At 45.0% G+C, this 16257-nt stretch overlaps 1 protein-coding gene across 7 annotated transcripts in view; it reads right to left on the reverse strand.

Annotated features, from left to right (window-relative positions):
- The window catches only part of ZDHHC3 (zinc finger DHHC-type palmitoyltransferase 3), a 54682-nt gene that overhangs the window by 36321 nt on the left and 2104 nt on the right, over positions 1-16257 (reverse strand). For 6 of the 7 annotated variants that reach the window (XM_036867929.1, XM_036867931.1, XM_036867928.1 and 3 more), the window contains exon 2: positions 1880-2209. In XM_036867929.1, the coding sequence (XP_036723824.1) occupies positions 1880-2185 (306 nt within the window). In that variant the 5' untranslated portion in view covers positions 2186-2209. Of the gene's footprint in view, positions 1-1879; positions 2210-3023; positions 3505-16257 lie in introns of those variants that run through there. The other variant, XM_036867930.1, reaches the window with a different exon arrangement.

Consider the following 16257-nt stretch of genomic DNA (forward strand, 5'->3'; position numbering starts at 1 on the left):
GAAATTACCTTGTTCCATCACGTCTTTACTGCCTGACGCCCTACACTAGGATGTGGGCAGCAGTAGGGCAGGGATTGTGGTCTGTCTTGCTCATAGCTGTATCCATTGCTCAAAAGGACCCTCTCACATAGTAGGTACTCAATAAACACGGCATTCATTTTGTCCCACTCCTCAGTGCCCCCAGGGCTCCTCCTCACTGCTGCCACGGTGATCCTTGTAAAATGACAATCTGATCTCATCACTCTTTTAAAATCCTCAGGGGCTCTCGCTGGCCCCATTTTCCAACTCCTACCCCACTTCTTTGGCACTCTGGCCACATCACCAAACCAAACCCATTCTCCTAAGTTCCTACCACTCGAAACAACCACACTCCTGCATTCCTGTATCTCTGTGTATGCTGCTCCCTCTGCCTGGAATGCTGTCAGTGTCTTCCTGCCCTATCACCCTCCACCTTCCCTGCCCATGTACACTGTTCTGACAAGAACTGGCCTGGGCATCACCTCCTCCAGGCAGCCACCCCTGCCTAGACTGGTTAATTTTTGTTCTTCCACAGCAACTTGTGCTTCCTTCTGCCACAGCCTTCATCACACAGGGCTAATCTCACCTGTCGTCTCCTCTAGACAGAGGGCACCTTGAGAGAAGGAAGAGTGCCTGGGGCTCAGCAGACACTAAATTATAAGCTGAGACAAATAATGTCTTTTACTCTTGCATCCCCAATAGCAAGGGCATCATAAAAATTTCTGAATGAACCCTTAATTGGTTTCCATTATGATCAAATTGATGCTGCTGAGGAAAACTGTTTATACCCTGTGTTTCAGGGCACTTATAACCATGTACTTCATTTCCTTCAGGTGACAGCTGTTCAACAATCCTACAAGCAGTGCTAACACTGGGCCAACAGGCCCCTGCCTGCCAGTGTGTGCGATCTCTCCAGGCACGTGCATGAGAAGAGGCGCCATATGGGCCGGTCACTGACTCGTGATTGAGCTGGGAAAGCAGCTTTCCCTAGGGACGGATTAACAATCCACCACCTGAACCAGCAGGAAATGGAGCCCTCCGAGAAGGGAACTAGCTCAGGACCCAGCATTTTTACTGTGCTTTCCCCGGGACTCACAGAAACGAAATCTGTGCGGCCAGTGCATTGCCACTTGCAGTGCTTTCCCTTTCTTAATTTAAACACACTCGTCCCACGTACTGAAACAATTAAGCCATAGGAGGCGTTTATCAAATAACGCTCTCTCTCACTTTTCCCATACAAGATAATGAGCAGGAACGGAGAATTTAATACTCAACAGCCACTTGCACAGCTTGGTATGTTTAGCTAAGTCATCGGGCAGAAAACCATGGCTTTACCCACAGATACTCACCAAGAGGCACTTGCTAGGGCCTGAAACAGGCTTATCCAGCTTTTCAGGGAAAGATGAGCCTCGCCCAAACAAGGTAAAGGCCACTGTCGTGCAGGTTCCTAGAACTGGATAGGGCTTTAATTTCAGCTTGACCTCGCTCCAGTCCTATCTTCACTGGGAGGCCCCATCCTGATCCAACCCCCAGCATGCTTTCCACTAGGATCATCTGGCCTCAGCCTCGTGGTTTTCTCACTGTGCCTTTCTAACTAGAGGCTAAGCCTCCTCTAGATCAAACTCCTCCCATGGTAGGCTCAATTAATGCAGACACCTACGTACAGAAAGCATCATTCAACCAAGACAGGCTGTGGTACAGATGGGGTCCCCTCGGTGGGGCCTGAGTCCACTTTCCCACCCCAGCCCTGGCCCTCCTATTCTCCACATTCCCAAGGTCAGGGGGCACATGCAGGCTGCGGCCATGCCAGGGCCAGAGGAGGAGAGTGTGGGCTGGTCAAAACAAGCCCAGACATACTCACGGGGTCCGTCAACATGGCCCGGCAGTGGGAAGCCAGGGCCAAGAAGGCCAGCAGGTTGAACATAATTCCATTGATGATGCTGTACACGTAGTCTCGGGATGGAATCAGCATGACAAAGAGGACCACAAACTCCGCATAGAGGACCAGAAACCAGGTGACAACGGCACAGGCGATGCCACAGCCATCACGGATAAACCACATGGTTCCCACAGGACTGGGGTGGGGAGGTGGGACGCACTTCTCCGGCTGGAGGTATTCTGGCTTCCGCTCAATGTCTCGGAAGTGGTGGGCGGGGATAAGCATCATAAGCTATTCTGTCCATACTGGCATCTGGAAGAGAGAAAAAAGAACCCAGAAATTTGGTGTGGTCTTGTCATCAAGGAGACTTGACAAAGTTACCTTTCCAAAGCGAGCCATGAGTATCCATGTGTGAACTTCTTGCAGAAAAGCTGCCTAAACCTTCTGTTCATTTCCAATGTGAGTTCTTGTCCCTACTTCTGAAAGCTAAGCTAGCCTTGGTGAAACAGGGCCACCTTGCCCAAAGCCTTCACACGACAGATAAAGGAAGGGGAGGCTTCAAAGGGCAAATGCCTCGCCTGAGGTCAGCCGGAGCAGCAGCAGCACACACAGCACACCGGCTGGGAGGCGGACTAACAGATGTGTTCAAAGTTTGACCGAAAAGACAAAGGGGTGGGAGGGGGAGCACCAGGCCCTCTGGGAAAACTGTCTTCATCAGTAACACTGCTGCCTCTACACTGTGGACAAACCCAGAGACTCGTGTTGAGGCTGGTTGGGATTGAGTAGGAGGAAAGTAGTGGTAACCTAGGACTAGGGTTAAGCTGCAACCATGAAGACCTTCTAACTTACTGCACTGCATTAGCCAATAATAAAGGCAAAACACTCACTAGGATGGGGAATGTTCTTGAAACAAGCTAGGGTTCTTAGCCCTATGGCCAAAATGGTTTATTTTCCAGGAATGAGAGACTCTCTGAGCTCTGCTCTACTCGTGGTGATAGGGCAAAGCGTAGGAATGTTGGACAATGAGCCCAGAGATGTTTCCGCACCACCTGCTTGTGGGGCTTTGTGAGTTCTGGTCTTCTGACCTAGGAAAACACCCACATTCCAGCCCCAGCCCCCTCCTCACAGTTGGTGTGAGGGTCGAGGGAGTTGGAGGTGCCTTTTACTCGTGCTGTCAACCCCAAGACCCTGCGCACATCACAGGCGGTGCGCATGTCTTCTCTCTAGGAAAAGACGTCAGTTACTTCAGAAGCAAGTGCTGAGCAACGCGTCCTTTCTTCCTCACAGCTGCAGCTGAGTCTCTGGAGAGAGCAATGAAATCACTAAGACTCGATAACTGAAGTCTCTCTGTCCACAGCACACGCTGCAAGACACGGCAAGTCCAGATTCCCCTGCTCCAGTTCTTTATCTTAAACTCTGGGGCCTGTCGTTTCACCAACCAGGTTTCTCAGAAACCGTGATGGCTCCAGTTCTCTGCCAGATGTAGGGGCCATGGGAAAACCACCCGGAGCACAGTCTATGATGCAGGCAAGCAACATCTCAGTCTTTTGAGAACTCAAGTCACTTCACAGCAGAGGGAATCACTCAAAAGCAGCACTGGCTCTGTGTGTTTTTCTGAAGACTGCAGCTCTGAAAGGAAAGGGCAAGCTTTCAACGGCTGTACTGGGTTATCCTTACCCTTTGCCCAATTTTCCTCCTTCCTCCACTGCCCTCACCCCCAACGAAGAAAGAGGATCTGAAGTGACTACAGTAGAGTCATGAAAAGTAAGGATGTGTCCAGAAAGCTGAGAGGGCAGATCAGTAACTACTACTCAAATGACAGACATTCTGGAATCAAAACTTGCACTGACTAATAATGAAAGAATAAGGCCAAGGCCTCCCCTCCCACGGTGGCAGAGAATTAATGGCTGAAAGGCAGTTAAATGTGTACTGCGTGCTTGTCCAAAGGAACACTGACTCAACAAATACTCAGAGTGACTATCACATTCAACCAGAATTTTCCAATAGAGCAACCTTGTGCTCTTCACAAGATAGTGGCAATTAGTGTTGCCAGGGACAACCTAGAGGCATTAAAAGATGCAGGGATACCTTCTGAAGCACCAAAGAGAAGGACAGCAGGAGATTGAAAACTGGGGACATCTGGGACCTGACCTATGGCAAGCAAATTCTAAAATTCTAAACTCTGTACAACCAAAACCAAACAAACGAAAGGCTGAAATCCCATTATGATTCAAAAGCTGATGGAAGCTCAACATTTTGACAACCTCCAAATGCAAGCATTCTCTTGGTTTTTCCTACTGCCATACTGATTTGTATGCATATCAGCTATGTCCCCACGATTGCTATTTAAGTTCTAAACCAATAGTTTTATTGGACCACAGCCATACTATTCGATTACACATATTATATTCTCTATGTCTGTTTTGCAGGGTTGAATAGTTGTGATGGAAAGATCCATTAGCCTAAAGTATTTCCTCTGGCTCTTTACAGAAGTTTGCTGGTTCTAGGTAGTTGTCACCCACCAAATAAACACAGGCACACCTCGTTTTATTTCTTTTCACTTTATTATGCTTCGCAGATACTACTTTTTTACAAATTGAAGGTCTGCGGCAACCCTGTGTTGAGCAAGTCTATTGGTGCCATTTTTCCAACAGCATTTGTCTCTGTCACATTTTGGTAATCCTCGCAATATTTCAACCGTTTTCATTGTTATTATATTGTTATATGATCTGTGATCAGCAACCTTTGATGTTACTATTTGATTAAGCTTAGTGAGGAAGGCATTTCAAAAGCTGAGACAGTCCAAAAAGCTAGGCTTCTTGCACCAAACAGTTAGCCAAGTTGTGAATGCAAAGGAAAAGTTCTTGAAGGAAATTAAAAGTGCTACTCCAGTGAACACACGAATGATAAGAAAGCGAAACAGCTTTATTGCTGATGTGGAGAAAGTTTTCGCGGTCTGGACAGAAGATCAAACCAGTCATAATATTCCCTTAAGCCAAAGCCTAACTCAGAGCATGGCCCTAACTCTCTTCAATTCTATGAAGGCTTTGAGAAGTGAGGAAGTTGCAGAAGAAAAGTCTGAGCTTATTAGCAGAGTTTGGTTCATGAAGTTTAAGGAAAGAAGCGATCTCCATAACATAAAAGTGCAAGGTGAAGCAGCAAATGCTGACATGGGAGCTACGCCAGCAAGTTATCCAGAAGATCTAGCTAAGATAATTCATAAAAGGTGGCTACACTAAAGAACAAATTTCCAATGTAGACGAAACACCCTTCTATTGGAAGAAGATGCCATCTAGGACTTTCGTAGCTTGAGAGAAGTCACTACCTGGCTTCAAAGCTTCAAAGGACACGTGGACTCTCTAATGCAGCTGGTGACTTGAAGTTGAAGCCAGTGCTCATTTACCATTCTGAAAATCCTAAGGTCCTTAAGAATCATGCTCAATCTACTCTTGCCTGTGCTCTATAAATGGAAATGAAGTCTAGATGACAGCACATCTGTTTATAACATGGTTTACTATTTTAAGCCCACTGTTGAGACCTACTGCTCAGGAAAAAAAGATTCCTTTCAAGATAGTACTGCTCATTGACAATGCACCTGGTCACCCAAGAGCTCTGATGGAGATGTACAACTAGATTAATGTTTTTTTCATGTCTGCCAACCCAACATTCATTCTACAGCCCACAGATCAAAAAGGCATTCTGACTTTCAAGTCTTATTTAAGAAATACATTTCATAAGACTACAGCTGCCATAAGCAGTGATTTCTCTGATGGATCTGGGCAAAGTCAATTGAAAACCTTCTGGAAAGGATGCACCATTCTAGATGCCATTAAGAATATTTGTGACTGGTGGGGAGAGGTCAAAATATCAACATTAACAGGAGTTTGGAAGAAGGTGATTCTAACCATCATGTATGACTTTGAGGGGTTCAAGACTCCAGTGCCTCGAGGAAGTCACTGCAGATGTGGTGGAAACAGCAAGAGAAGTAGAATTAGAAGTAGAGCCTGAAAATGTGACTGAACTGCTGCAATCTCCTGATAAAACTTGAATGGATAAGGAGTTGCTTATTATGAATGAGCAAAGAGAGTGGTTTCTTGAGATAAAATCTACTCCTGGTGAAGATGCTGTGCAGATTGTTGAAATGACAACAAAGGACTTAGAACAGTACATAAACTTAGTTGATAAAGCAGCGGCAGGGTTTGAGAGGATTGAGTCCAATTCTGAAAGACGGTCTACTACGTGTGAAATGCTATCAAATGGCATTGCACACTATGGAGAAACTGTTCTTGAAAGGAAGAGTCAATCAATGCCACAAATTTCACTGCTGTCTTATTTTGCCACCTCAGCCTTCAGCACCACCCTGACTGGTCTGCAGCCATCAAGGCAAGACTCTCCAACAGCAAAAAGATTATGACTTGCTGAAGGCTCAGATGATGGTTAGCATTTTTGAGCATTAAAGTATTTTTAAAATAAGGTATATGGGAATTCCCTGGCAGTCCGGTGTTAGGACTTGGCGCTTTCACTGCCATGGGCTCGGGTTCGATCCCTGGTCAGGGAACTAAGATCCCAAAAGCCATGTGGCACAGCCAAAAAACAAAAGCAAACAAACAAATAAGGTATGCTCATTGTTTTTTAGACATAATGCTATTGCACACCCAGTAGACTACAGTAGAAACGTAACTTTTATATGCATGTGATTTGCTTTATTGCAAAAAAAAAAAAATCATGTGACTTGCTTTATTGCAATTTTCACTTTATTGCGGTGGTCTGGAACTGAACCTGCAACATCTCCGAGGTCTGCCTGCTTCCCCTGCAGAACAGCTCAGTGTGACCTAGATGGTCAGTGACGACTCACCCCACCCTAACCTACGTCTGTGGCAGTGTATCCTCCTGTCATCTGCTGCCTGAGGGTCATCTCACCACAACCTGTGTACTCCATCGTTCTTCAATTATCATAAACCATGTGGTTTTCAGAAATGGATAATCACTGAAAATAAATTTTAGAGCAATGTTCTTGTTTATATACTTCCAGTGATCACATTATGCTCATGGTGGATCTTCAGGGTAGCTGACTGTATTCTATCTGTCCTCTGACAATTGCTCATTCTTGATTGTACATATGGCAATGAGTTGACTAAACTTGAGCTGTGTTTCATAGGTGTGGTTTTCCTGAGGAATAGGCCCTCCCACATAAGCAAATTTCCCAGGTAACTGTGGCTTGTTCCTAAGCAGAAACACATTTTAACAATTTGGATGGTTAAACTGGAAATATTAAAAAGTAAAATAAAAAACAACAAAAAAGGGATATTATAGCTCTTCCTGTCGTAAGTACAATAACCATCCATTTCTTCGGAATGATTTAGAGTCATTACCAGGAACATCAATTAATGGAGTGTGTTAGGTAATGATGTCCTCAGGGGGTACAGAGATCCACTGGGCTCTCGGCCTCACACCAACTGGCCTGTGCAGACTATTATAATTGTAATTCTGGCATCTCCTTTGTGTGGTTCTTTGTCTTCCTCCTCCATTCCTGGCTGTCATTTCTGTGTTTACAGCTACCAATCTTCCCAACATACCCTCTATTTACTAGTGCTAATTGGCTGTGGACTGGAAAAGCAAATAAAACTAAATCTTGTTAGATTTGTTTGTAAAAGAAAGGTATTCATTGTAGGTAACTGGCCTTTAGGGGACACCAGCTATGTTCTCCTACCACACAGTCCTTGAGGGCTGGGAGCCCTGTCTTTTCATTAGCCAGTGCCTGGCATGTAGTAGCCACGCACTATCTGTGTTCATTACATGAATACAGGAGTAAAATGCCATGAGCTTTGTGTCCCCCAAACCACCTCCTGGAGCCCTCGTTTGATTACTTTCAGGGCTGTGGTCGTATTTTAGACGGCGAAGGGTGCCCCCGATAGGACTGTGACTCTGACTCAAGTTCCCACATGTTCCACACTCAGACCACGTGAGCCCAAAGGGTGGACAGAGGAGCTGTGTTTCCCCACTGCCCCATGCTGGCGAGTGAGAGCCTGTGATCTGGGAAAGAACCCAGCCAAGGGTGTCTGGCAGAGCCAGACACTAAGGGCTGAACCGAACAGCATGTTCCAATCCACGCTTCAGATTTTCAAACAGTCCAATCAAAACCAAGGAAGGCACGCTGCTCTAAAAAATGTTCTTAACCCCCAGCTCCCCCACAAGCAACGGAAGTAGCTTTCTTTACATTAGCCAACTGAAAATCTGAGGAATATGGGGGAAAACCCACCTTGAAACAAACTGTACACATTCCCTTCACTCTGTCCCTAGTAACAACAACAGAAAAGGCAAATATTGACCTCTTCCTTTTCCAATTAGGGAAATTCCAATCCTTGGGGTTGAGGCTCTTTGCCAAGGACCCACTCCTGACATGAGTCCTTGCGTGAGAGGAGGTGTGCAGAACTGGCTGCTCAGCCTCTGGGGCAGGTCCACAGGGAGGTTGGTCGGTCCCAGAAGCTTCAATACCACTCTTGCCAGCCCGCTCATACCACAGTGGGGCAGCCTCCTCCAGTTTCCTTCCCTGCCTTCTTCATCCCATGCCCTTGCCCTGTTTGCTTTCTCAAGCCCCCTCTCTTCAATTCAACTCAAAAAGACATGCATGAAACAGCCACTAACCACAAGGAACTGTGCAGGGCACTCACACCCAGGGATGACAATAATGTGTGTGTGCTGCCCTGGTCAGGCCCTGCCCTTCCCTCTCCCAGCTCCCAATCTGGTAAAACTACAGGAGAAAGAGATTCGCAGGATCAGAGGTGTTCTGGAGCTCCCTAGAGAAGGTGATCCCGATGATAAGGCAGAGATGGTGTCCAGAATGACAACCTGAGCTCTGTGGGGAGTAGAGTGTTGGAAGTCTAAGAAAACCATCTAGTCTTCCTTCTTAGAGTTTCAGAAGCAAAAACCAAGAAATGACTGAAATTAGCGCTAACTTCCAAAAAACGCCACTGCTTCTGGTCCAGAGAATTGCCTCCAGATCCACCTATAACACACGTGTTTCATTATGCCTGACCACAATCATGCCCTTCCACTAATCCAAATAAGCAGACAAAAATGTATTTAGTGAAGTGCCATCTAGAGTCCTGTGAGCCCCAGGGACTGGGGTTCTGGATCGGCCTCGCAGTACATCACTTATGACTCAGTTCCCATGCTGCCTATCCATGGCTGGGCACTGAAAGGGTTTGAAAGTGGTGATTCTAAGGCCAAGCTCAGAGGCCCCATTCCACTATGGCCCATAGATGGTTGTTGGCCAGGCTAGCCTCCTGGCCTGGCCTAGTGTTGACAATTAGTGATGGGCAGAATCCAGCTACAGTGACTGTAGTTAATCATTATTTGTTGAGTGAGGGGCAAACCCTTATAAATCCATCACCTGGCCTAAGAAAATTGACCAAAAGTCCATGCTTTATGAACAAGGGTCAAAGGCATGACCATCACATAAAAGTTCAGTACTGGATGTATTAGAACCCCCAAATCCCACTGTTCTCAATCCAGCAATGTCCCAAGAACCCCAGATCCTCTCAGATTGCCAGCTGCTTTCCTGAGAGAAGACACTACACTAAAGTCATGGGTGGCTCAGCTAGATCTAAAACCAAGTCCTTAAAGGCATCTCAAAGGACTTTGTGAAGATTACTTTCCTAAAACAGCACACCCACTCACATTCTCACGTCCACACATGCATTCATGCACAACATACAAGCAGATCTTGGAACTGTATAGATTCAGAACTCCTCACATTTTAGGGTGATGGACTTCAAGTATTCACAAACCAGTCCTACAGCTTTAGAGATGAATAAATAGTCCATTCCCTGGAAGCTTTGGAAATAAACCTGATCTAGCAAAAAATGAATTTATCTGAGTTACAATTCTCTTAATTTGTGTAAGGATCCAAAAGGATTGTAAATTTCATACCCATTTTTGGATGATTCTCAGAAAAAGAGAATGAACCATGAATCACTATGTTTGAAATGTTTCATAAAAAAACCAGAATGAGTCACTCAAGTCTTTCCAAAAGGTAAGGGTGTGGTCCAAAGAAAAGGTGCCTTATCTTACCCTCTGCACCACACCTTGCCAGGCAAGGAAGGTGTCCAGACAGGCAGAGCTGCTGGCCTGTGCTAGAAGATCTTTACCAAGGAGTCTACATTGTGTCTCTCTATACAAGAGGGTCTGTCTCCCTCTGCCTGCCTGCTGTCTCTGTCATACTTAACCTTCAACAAAAAACAGGAAAAAAGAAAGGAAGGGAGGGAGGGAGGGAAAGAGAGAGAGAGCGAGAAAGGAAGGAAGAAAGGGAGGGAGGGAAGGAGGGAGGAAGGAAGGAAGATATCACATGCCCAAACCAAATCCTGTATACATTAAAATTCACTGAGGGAACCAGCAAGTGGCCAGTAAGCGAAATTTGCCTTCTTCCTATAAAAGCCACCTTCCTATAAAACCCACTCATGTGCAAACTCAGACTCCTAACAATAAGTCTCCATTTCAGAAAAAAGTTTGGGGATTTGGAAGCTCATGGAGGCTAACAGTTCCTCCATTTACTACAACTGACTATTACAGTACTACAACTGGCTAGTTTACCACCTCCTAGCTTTCTAGATCTAGTAAAAAAAATACACACCCACATATAGGATGACATATGTCACAAACACTGGGGATCAGTAGAAACTACCATTCATTTGGGTAACACATTCATCCTTTTTTATGAGCGTGCTTTATCATATGTTGCAACAATGAGAAAAAAATTAAAACAAGACCACGCATAAGATTAACTGGTAAAAACAATCACTATCTGAGTCAGAATTTTAGAGTGGGAAGGAACCTTAAAGACCATCTAATAGATTTTAGTCAAACTCTTCTGCTTTACAGATGAGGAAATCCAAGTGCAGCTGAGATTTTGCCTAGAACATGCAGTGCGGCTATAGGAATGGAGATGGGCACTATCATTAACTGAATGCCCATTAAGACTGAGGATGTACACAAAGCAGCCCCTCTAAATTCTCAAAACAACCTAGCACAGTAGCTTTTATTATTCATTGTAATGACGGAAAAAGTGAGGTGTAGAGGTTCTTAATAATATTCCCTAGATCAGATAAAGCCAGGATCCAAAACCAGCTCTGTTTGCCGCCACAGACCACATTTTGAGCACCGCACATGGCTGCTTTCTCTTTCTTTCTTTTTTTTTTGCAAGAGGGGGACAGGAGGAATGACCAAGCAGGAAACATGAGTTCTGCTTCCTGCTCCCTCGCACACAATTCATGGACCTAAGGAGAGGTCACTTCAACTTAGCTTTAATGTCTTCATCTCTCAAGTGGGGAGGCCTAGTTCTCTAACCTTGTGACTCTTTTTTTAAAAACCTTAGAAAAGGACTCTAAGCAGATTTTCCTTCCACTCCTGGGAGCCTATAATACTCATTCTTTGGAAAAAAAAAAAAGAAGGAGCATTCTTTCTTCTATGAGCCATTTTGCTGCTGGCGGCTTCCTCTTCAATGGAGCACAGCACCCATCAGGCCACCTCACACACTTGGGCCCTCAAAAACACCGCCTTTCGGGAAGAGACCATAGGGACTAGCTGACCTCTTCCAAACTCTGGTCCAGCCTCTTCTACAGATGGGTAAAGAAATGAAACTCAAGGAGTCAGCTGATTTCCATAAAATGGTTAGAGAGGTAGCTAACTTCCTACCTAGGTCTAATGGATGGTATCCTCTTGTTGCTTATGCGGCCATCTCCCTACATTAACTCCTCCTTCCAGGAAGTCTGCAACCCAGCAGGAAACTCTTTAAAAAGGCAACAATATATCACTGATTTAGCTACCCAATTAATATTTGTCAACAAGTGTTAGACTCATAGTACATGGAACCCTTTGTAATCAGGTGCATGATCTCACCTGACACTGAACTGCCCCTGGCCTCTGTCAGGGTAGGTTCCAAGATGGGCTTTTTGCTTGGCAGCTGCCACAGTGCAGGGCACGCCCAACGTGGAGTGGGGCCCTGACTCTTACTGAAGGTCTACTATACTGGGCTGTACGCTAGACGCACCTCTCATCCTGCTCTACCCTCATATCTACTGGACCTTGTAGGATAAGTCCTCACTTTCCCGCCCCCTTTTAGAGGTGAGGAAACTGAGGCATGGAAAGATTACCCTATGTTCATACTGCTAGGAAGCAGTGGAGACAGGATACACTCCCAAGCCTGCTCTCATTCCAGAGCCTACCTTTAACTACTCACTACCATCATTAACTTTGCCCATTAACTAGAAACAAAAGGAGGAGGGGTGCTGATGTTTCTACCAGTGACCTTGGCTTACTTACTGTTTGAATCTCTTGCCCACACATGGTCACCCAGAGATGGCACTCTCGGGTGGGCCACATGCAGTGCTGTTCATAGACCACAGACCTGAGCTTAAGCATTTTGTGCTCTAAGGTGGGGCCCTGGCTGAACACCAGCCACCATTCAGAAGACTGATCCTGCCTTAACTTAGGAGGCAGGAGGGCTGTGAAGCTTCAGCCAGGAGAGTCACCCTAAGATTGAATCCCTAAAATCTGCTTCTGCTGGGGAACACTTCCTGTAGGGCCAAGTTCCAGCACGCTGCTTTTTCTGAGGGAAAGCCCACCCATGCTATGCAGAGACCAACCAGCAAAGGCTGAAAATGGCACCTGGCCCCACATTGTGCCATGTGCAGATATGCAGCCACTGTGACATCGCCCAGGCAAGAGCGTGGCTTTCTTAGGGACTAAAAGCAAAAGTGCTTAGAGGGATCTGAAAGAGGAGTTAGGGAAGGAGAAGAGAGAACCAGTTACTACAACTGTACCGGGCTTCAAGGAGGGGAGCCATTTTGCTTTCAGGTCCCTGCTGATCCCACTCAGCTCAGGCCCTGTAAGTGGCAATGCAAGAGCAGAGCCTTGGGAGGAACCTGGGCCCAAGGAAACAAGGCCCTACAAGTCCACAGCCCCTGCCTGCCAGGCGAGGCATCTGTTAGAGGCCTTTGGAGATAGATGGGAGACTAGTGCTAAGCAGAATGAAGACTGGGCTTGGAGTCAAGAGGCCAGAATTCTACTCCCCACCCTGCTGCTCACTAACCTCATGATTTGGGGCAAGACGGTTACCCTCCATGGGCCTCAGTTTCCTCACCCATAAAACAAGAGGGAAGATTGAGCTGATTGCTCTGCAGGGCTGAGATTCTGATTCCTCTGTTCTCAGAAACAAATTCAACATCTTTGTTAATTTCTGGGATTTTTTTTTATTATCAAAAGTATCCTTTAACTTTCTTTCCCCATTCTTTGTTAATATTCAAAAAGAAACAGTTGTCTGTTAGCAATTTTCCTGAGCATGTTCAATTTTTTCAATGAAGTATGGCATGTAATTACCACTTCCTTTGTTCTTTCATTTAATGTTTTGCAGAGAGGGAAAAGCACTATCAAAATACATCAAATAGGGCTTCCCTGGTGGCGCAGTGGTTGAGAATCTGCCTGCTAATGCAGGGGACACGGGTTCGAGCCCTGGTCTGGGAAGATCCCACATGCCGCAGAGCAACTAGGCCCGTGAGCCACAACTACTGAGCCTGCGCGTCTGGAGCCTGTGCTCCGCAACAAGAGAGGCCGCGATAGTGAGAGGCCCGCGCACTGCGATGAAGAGTGGCCCCCGCTTGCCGCAACTAGAGAAAGCCCTCGCACAGAAACGAAGACTCAACACAGCCAAAAATAAAAAAAAATATAAAAATAAATAAATTTAAAAAAAAAAAAAAAAAAAAAAATACATCAAATATTACAAAGTGGTAAAAGAGAGAAGTCTTAAAGTCCAAAGTTAAACATGACCATTTTTCAATGTTTAAATGTCTGTATATCCGAGACCTACTGTGACTTCTATAACCTGGTAAGATAGGCATTTTCCTGTAAAATGAGGTTTAGAGAGGTTGACTTACTCAAAGTCACAAAGCAAGTGAGTGGCAAAGTCTAATCACTGGAATAGATGCCCAATAGTCTTTCCACCATAGATCATTATCTTCCTAGCCAACCTGCCTTTCTAGGTTCTCTGCTACTCTTTCTTGGGTTAGAAATGCACACTTTGTACAAAGCAAAGTCAAAACTTATTGCAACAGAACTGCGGCCAGAACTGTACTTGTCCCACTAGGGCCATTGTCCTAAGGTGAAAAATCAATCCTACCCCAAGATATTCCATCCCCACTGACCCTGAACAGGAGATATTCATGTCTCAGGTAGACCAGAAAATCCAAAGAGTTCAATCAACAAGTCTCTACATACCAGGAATGTTACAGTTTGGAAGGAACTATGAAAAGAGGAAGTTTTCCTGGTGTTTCCTCGCATTGCCTGGATGAATGACTGAATTAGGTGGGACATGCAAGGTAGTCTTCTTACCTACACAGTCAAAAGTCAGCAATAACCTGGTCATTTGTCTCTGGAAATCTGCTTTTGAAGAGGAAGGCAAATGATTTTAAAATGCAGAAAACAGGAAGAAATTCGAGGCAGCATGGCATTAGCCTCCTTATTTCCCCCAAAAGGTCTATAGCCAGACATCACACCTTCACTGCTGCTTCAGCTTCTGTTACTTTCCATGGCTATCAGGATGTGTACATGTTTAAATACTTCCCGATTTGCTAGTCAGGACATGTGACGCCCTTTTCTCACACATGCCCTAATGAAAGACATAGGAAGCACCCTGCCATTCGCTCAGAATGAAACACACGTGAAGACCCTTCCTCTAAATGAGAATAAGCTTTACCTATGTATTCCCATCAATTTTTCTATCACTGGAACCACAAGTTATGATTTCTAGAATGACAAGACAGACAGACCTGCTGGCCTGACTATGACAGGTTATTTATACCGAGTATTCTTTAAGACAAGGCACAGGCAGGACAAATGCAAAGTGTTTAAAGGAAACGGATCTATAGGGAAAACAATAGCTCGCTTTTGCTTTTCTAGGGTGCTGGGCTAATTGTGAGAATGCAAAGGAAAAGGCCTAAAACTTGGCTACCTCTGTTTAAGACTGGGAATAAAATGTTCCCTTGCTGGGCTTTTAAGAGGTCTCTTTTAAGAACTCTCTGCAACTTCAGCACCACGGACTCAGCACTGCCCCAAGCTCTCCTATAACTGACTTTTATTGCTTTAATTAACCAAGGCTAGGTGGGACAGATTTACTCCATCTGTGTAATGTTACTGTTATCCACCAGTGGCTAGCAGCAGCTCTTTACCTGTTGCTCTTGATGCCTGGCCTGCACAATTAGCACCTTATTATAGGCCAGCCTCTCATCTAACTACCATGTGTCTCAACTGAGCACTTTATTTTGTCTTGTTCATGTACTAGTTCAAGAACCTGGGCTCCGCAGTTATAAGAAATCTTAAACTCCTTTTAGGCAGGTGTGTGTTTTCAGTTTCTTATCTCTTCAGGCCCACAAGAACACTAGGGCCACACAGGCATGCAAACAAATACTTCCTGATTGTTTGAACAGCTTCTAGATGTCTATTCTGGGAATAAGCACATGGTGGGAATCTGGGTCTCCATGCCTATCTCAACCCTCTGTACCTGATCCATTGGCCTTCTCTGACGTTGAGGGATCTCAGGTACTTTGAGTTAAGCTCTACTTGGTCTATATGTAATCTTTCCCCTTACCTAAAAGAGTTGGCTGAAACAGACACATGAGCTTCCCATCAGCACCACGTTCAATGTTCCTCTAGAAAAAGGAACAGATTCCTTGCTTTTGGAATTAAAACTAACTATAATTTATAAGGCATTACCAGTTCCATAACAAACACAGGCCTCCTTCAAATACTCTGGTGAATGAAATGAAAGGGGACAGCTACATAAAGGAGATGGTTAGGAATGGAGGTATGGGAGCTAGGTTTTCTGGTCTCAAATCCTGGCTCTACCACTTACTAGTTGTGTGACCTGAGACCTTGGTCAAGACAGCCTTTCTGCACCTCAGTTTTCCAATCTGTAAAACAGGATAATAGTACCTGCCTCACAGGGCTATTGTTAATAGGACTGAATCAGTTAGTCTTTGTAAAGTGCTTTAGAACAGTGCTTGGCACATAATAAGCACTATAATGCTTAAGTTACTGTTAGATAAAATTAATAACAGTACAGAGATTTAACAGACAGACCTATAAATCAGTATGCCTCCAAAAGAATCTGACAGTGATGGGAAAACAAGCAGGTTAACAGAATAATATGCCATCCTTGGTATTTTGATTTTCTGGCAAACATACAATCTTTGAATTGCTTCAGTAAACCAAAAAGAACTCTGGATTTATAGGTGTTTGAAATGTCTAACACATTATCACAACAAATGTGATAAAAATGTTCTGGCTGCATTCAAGCAAAACAATTAGTA

The sequence above is a fragment of the Balaenoptera musculus genome, chromosome 11, assembly GCF_009873245.2.
Source record: "Balaenoptera musculus isolate JJ_BM4_2016_0621 chromosome 11, mBalMus1.pri.v3, whole genome shotgun sequence".
In the NCBI taxonomy this organism is placed as follows: Eukaryota; Metazoa; Chordata; class Mammalia; order Artiodactyla; family Balaenopteridae; genus Balaenoptera; species Balaenoptera musculus.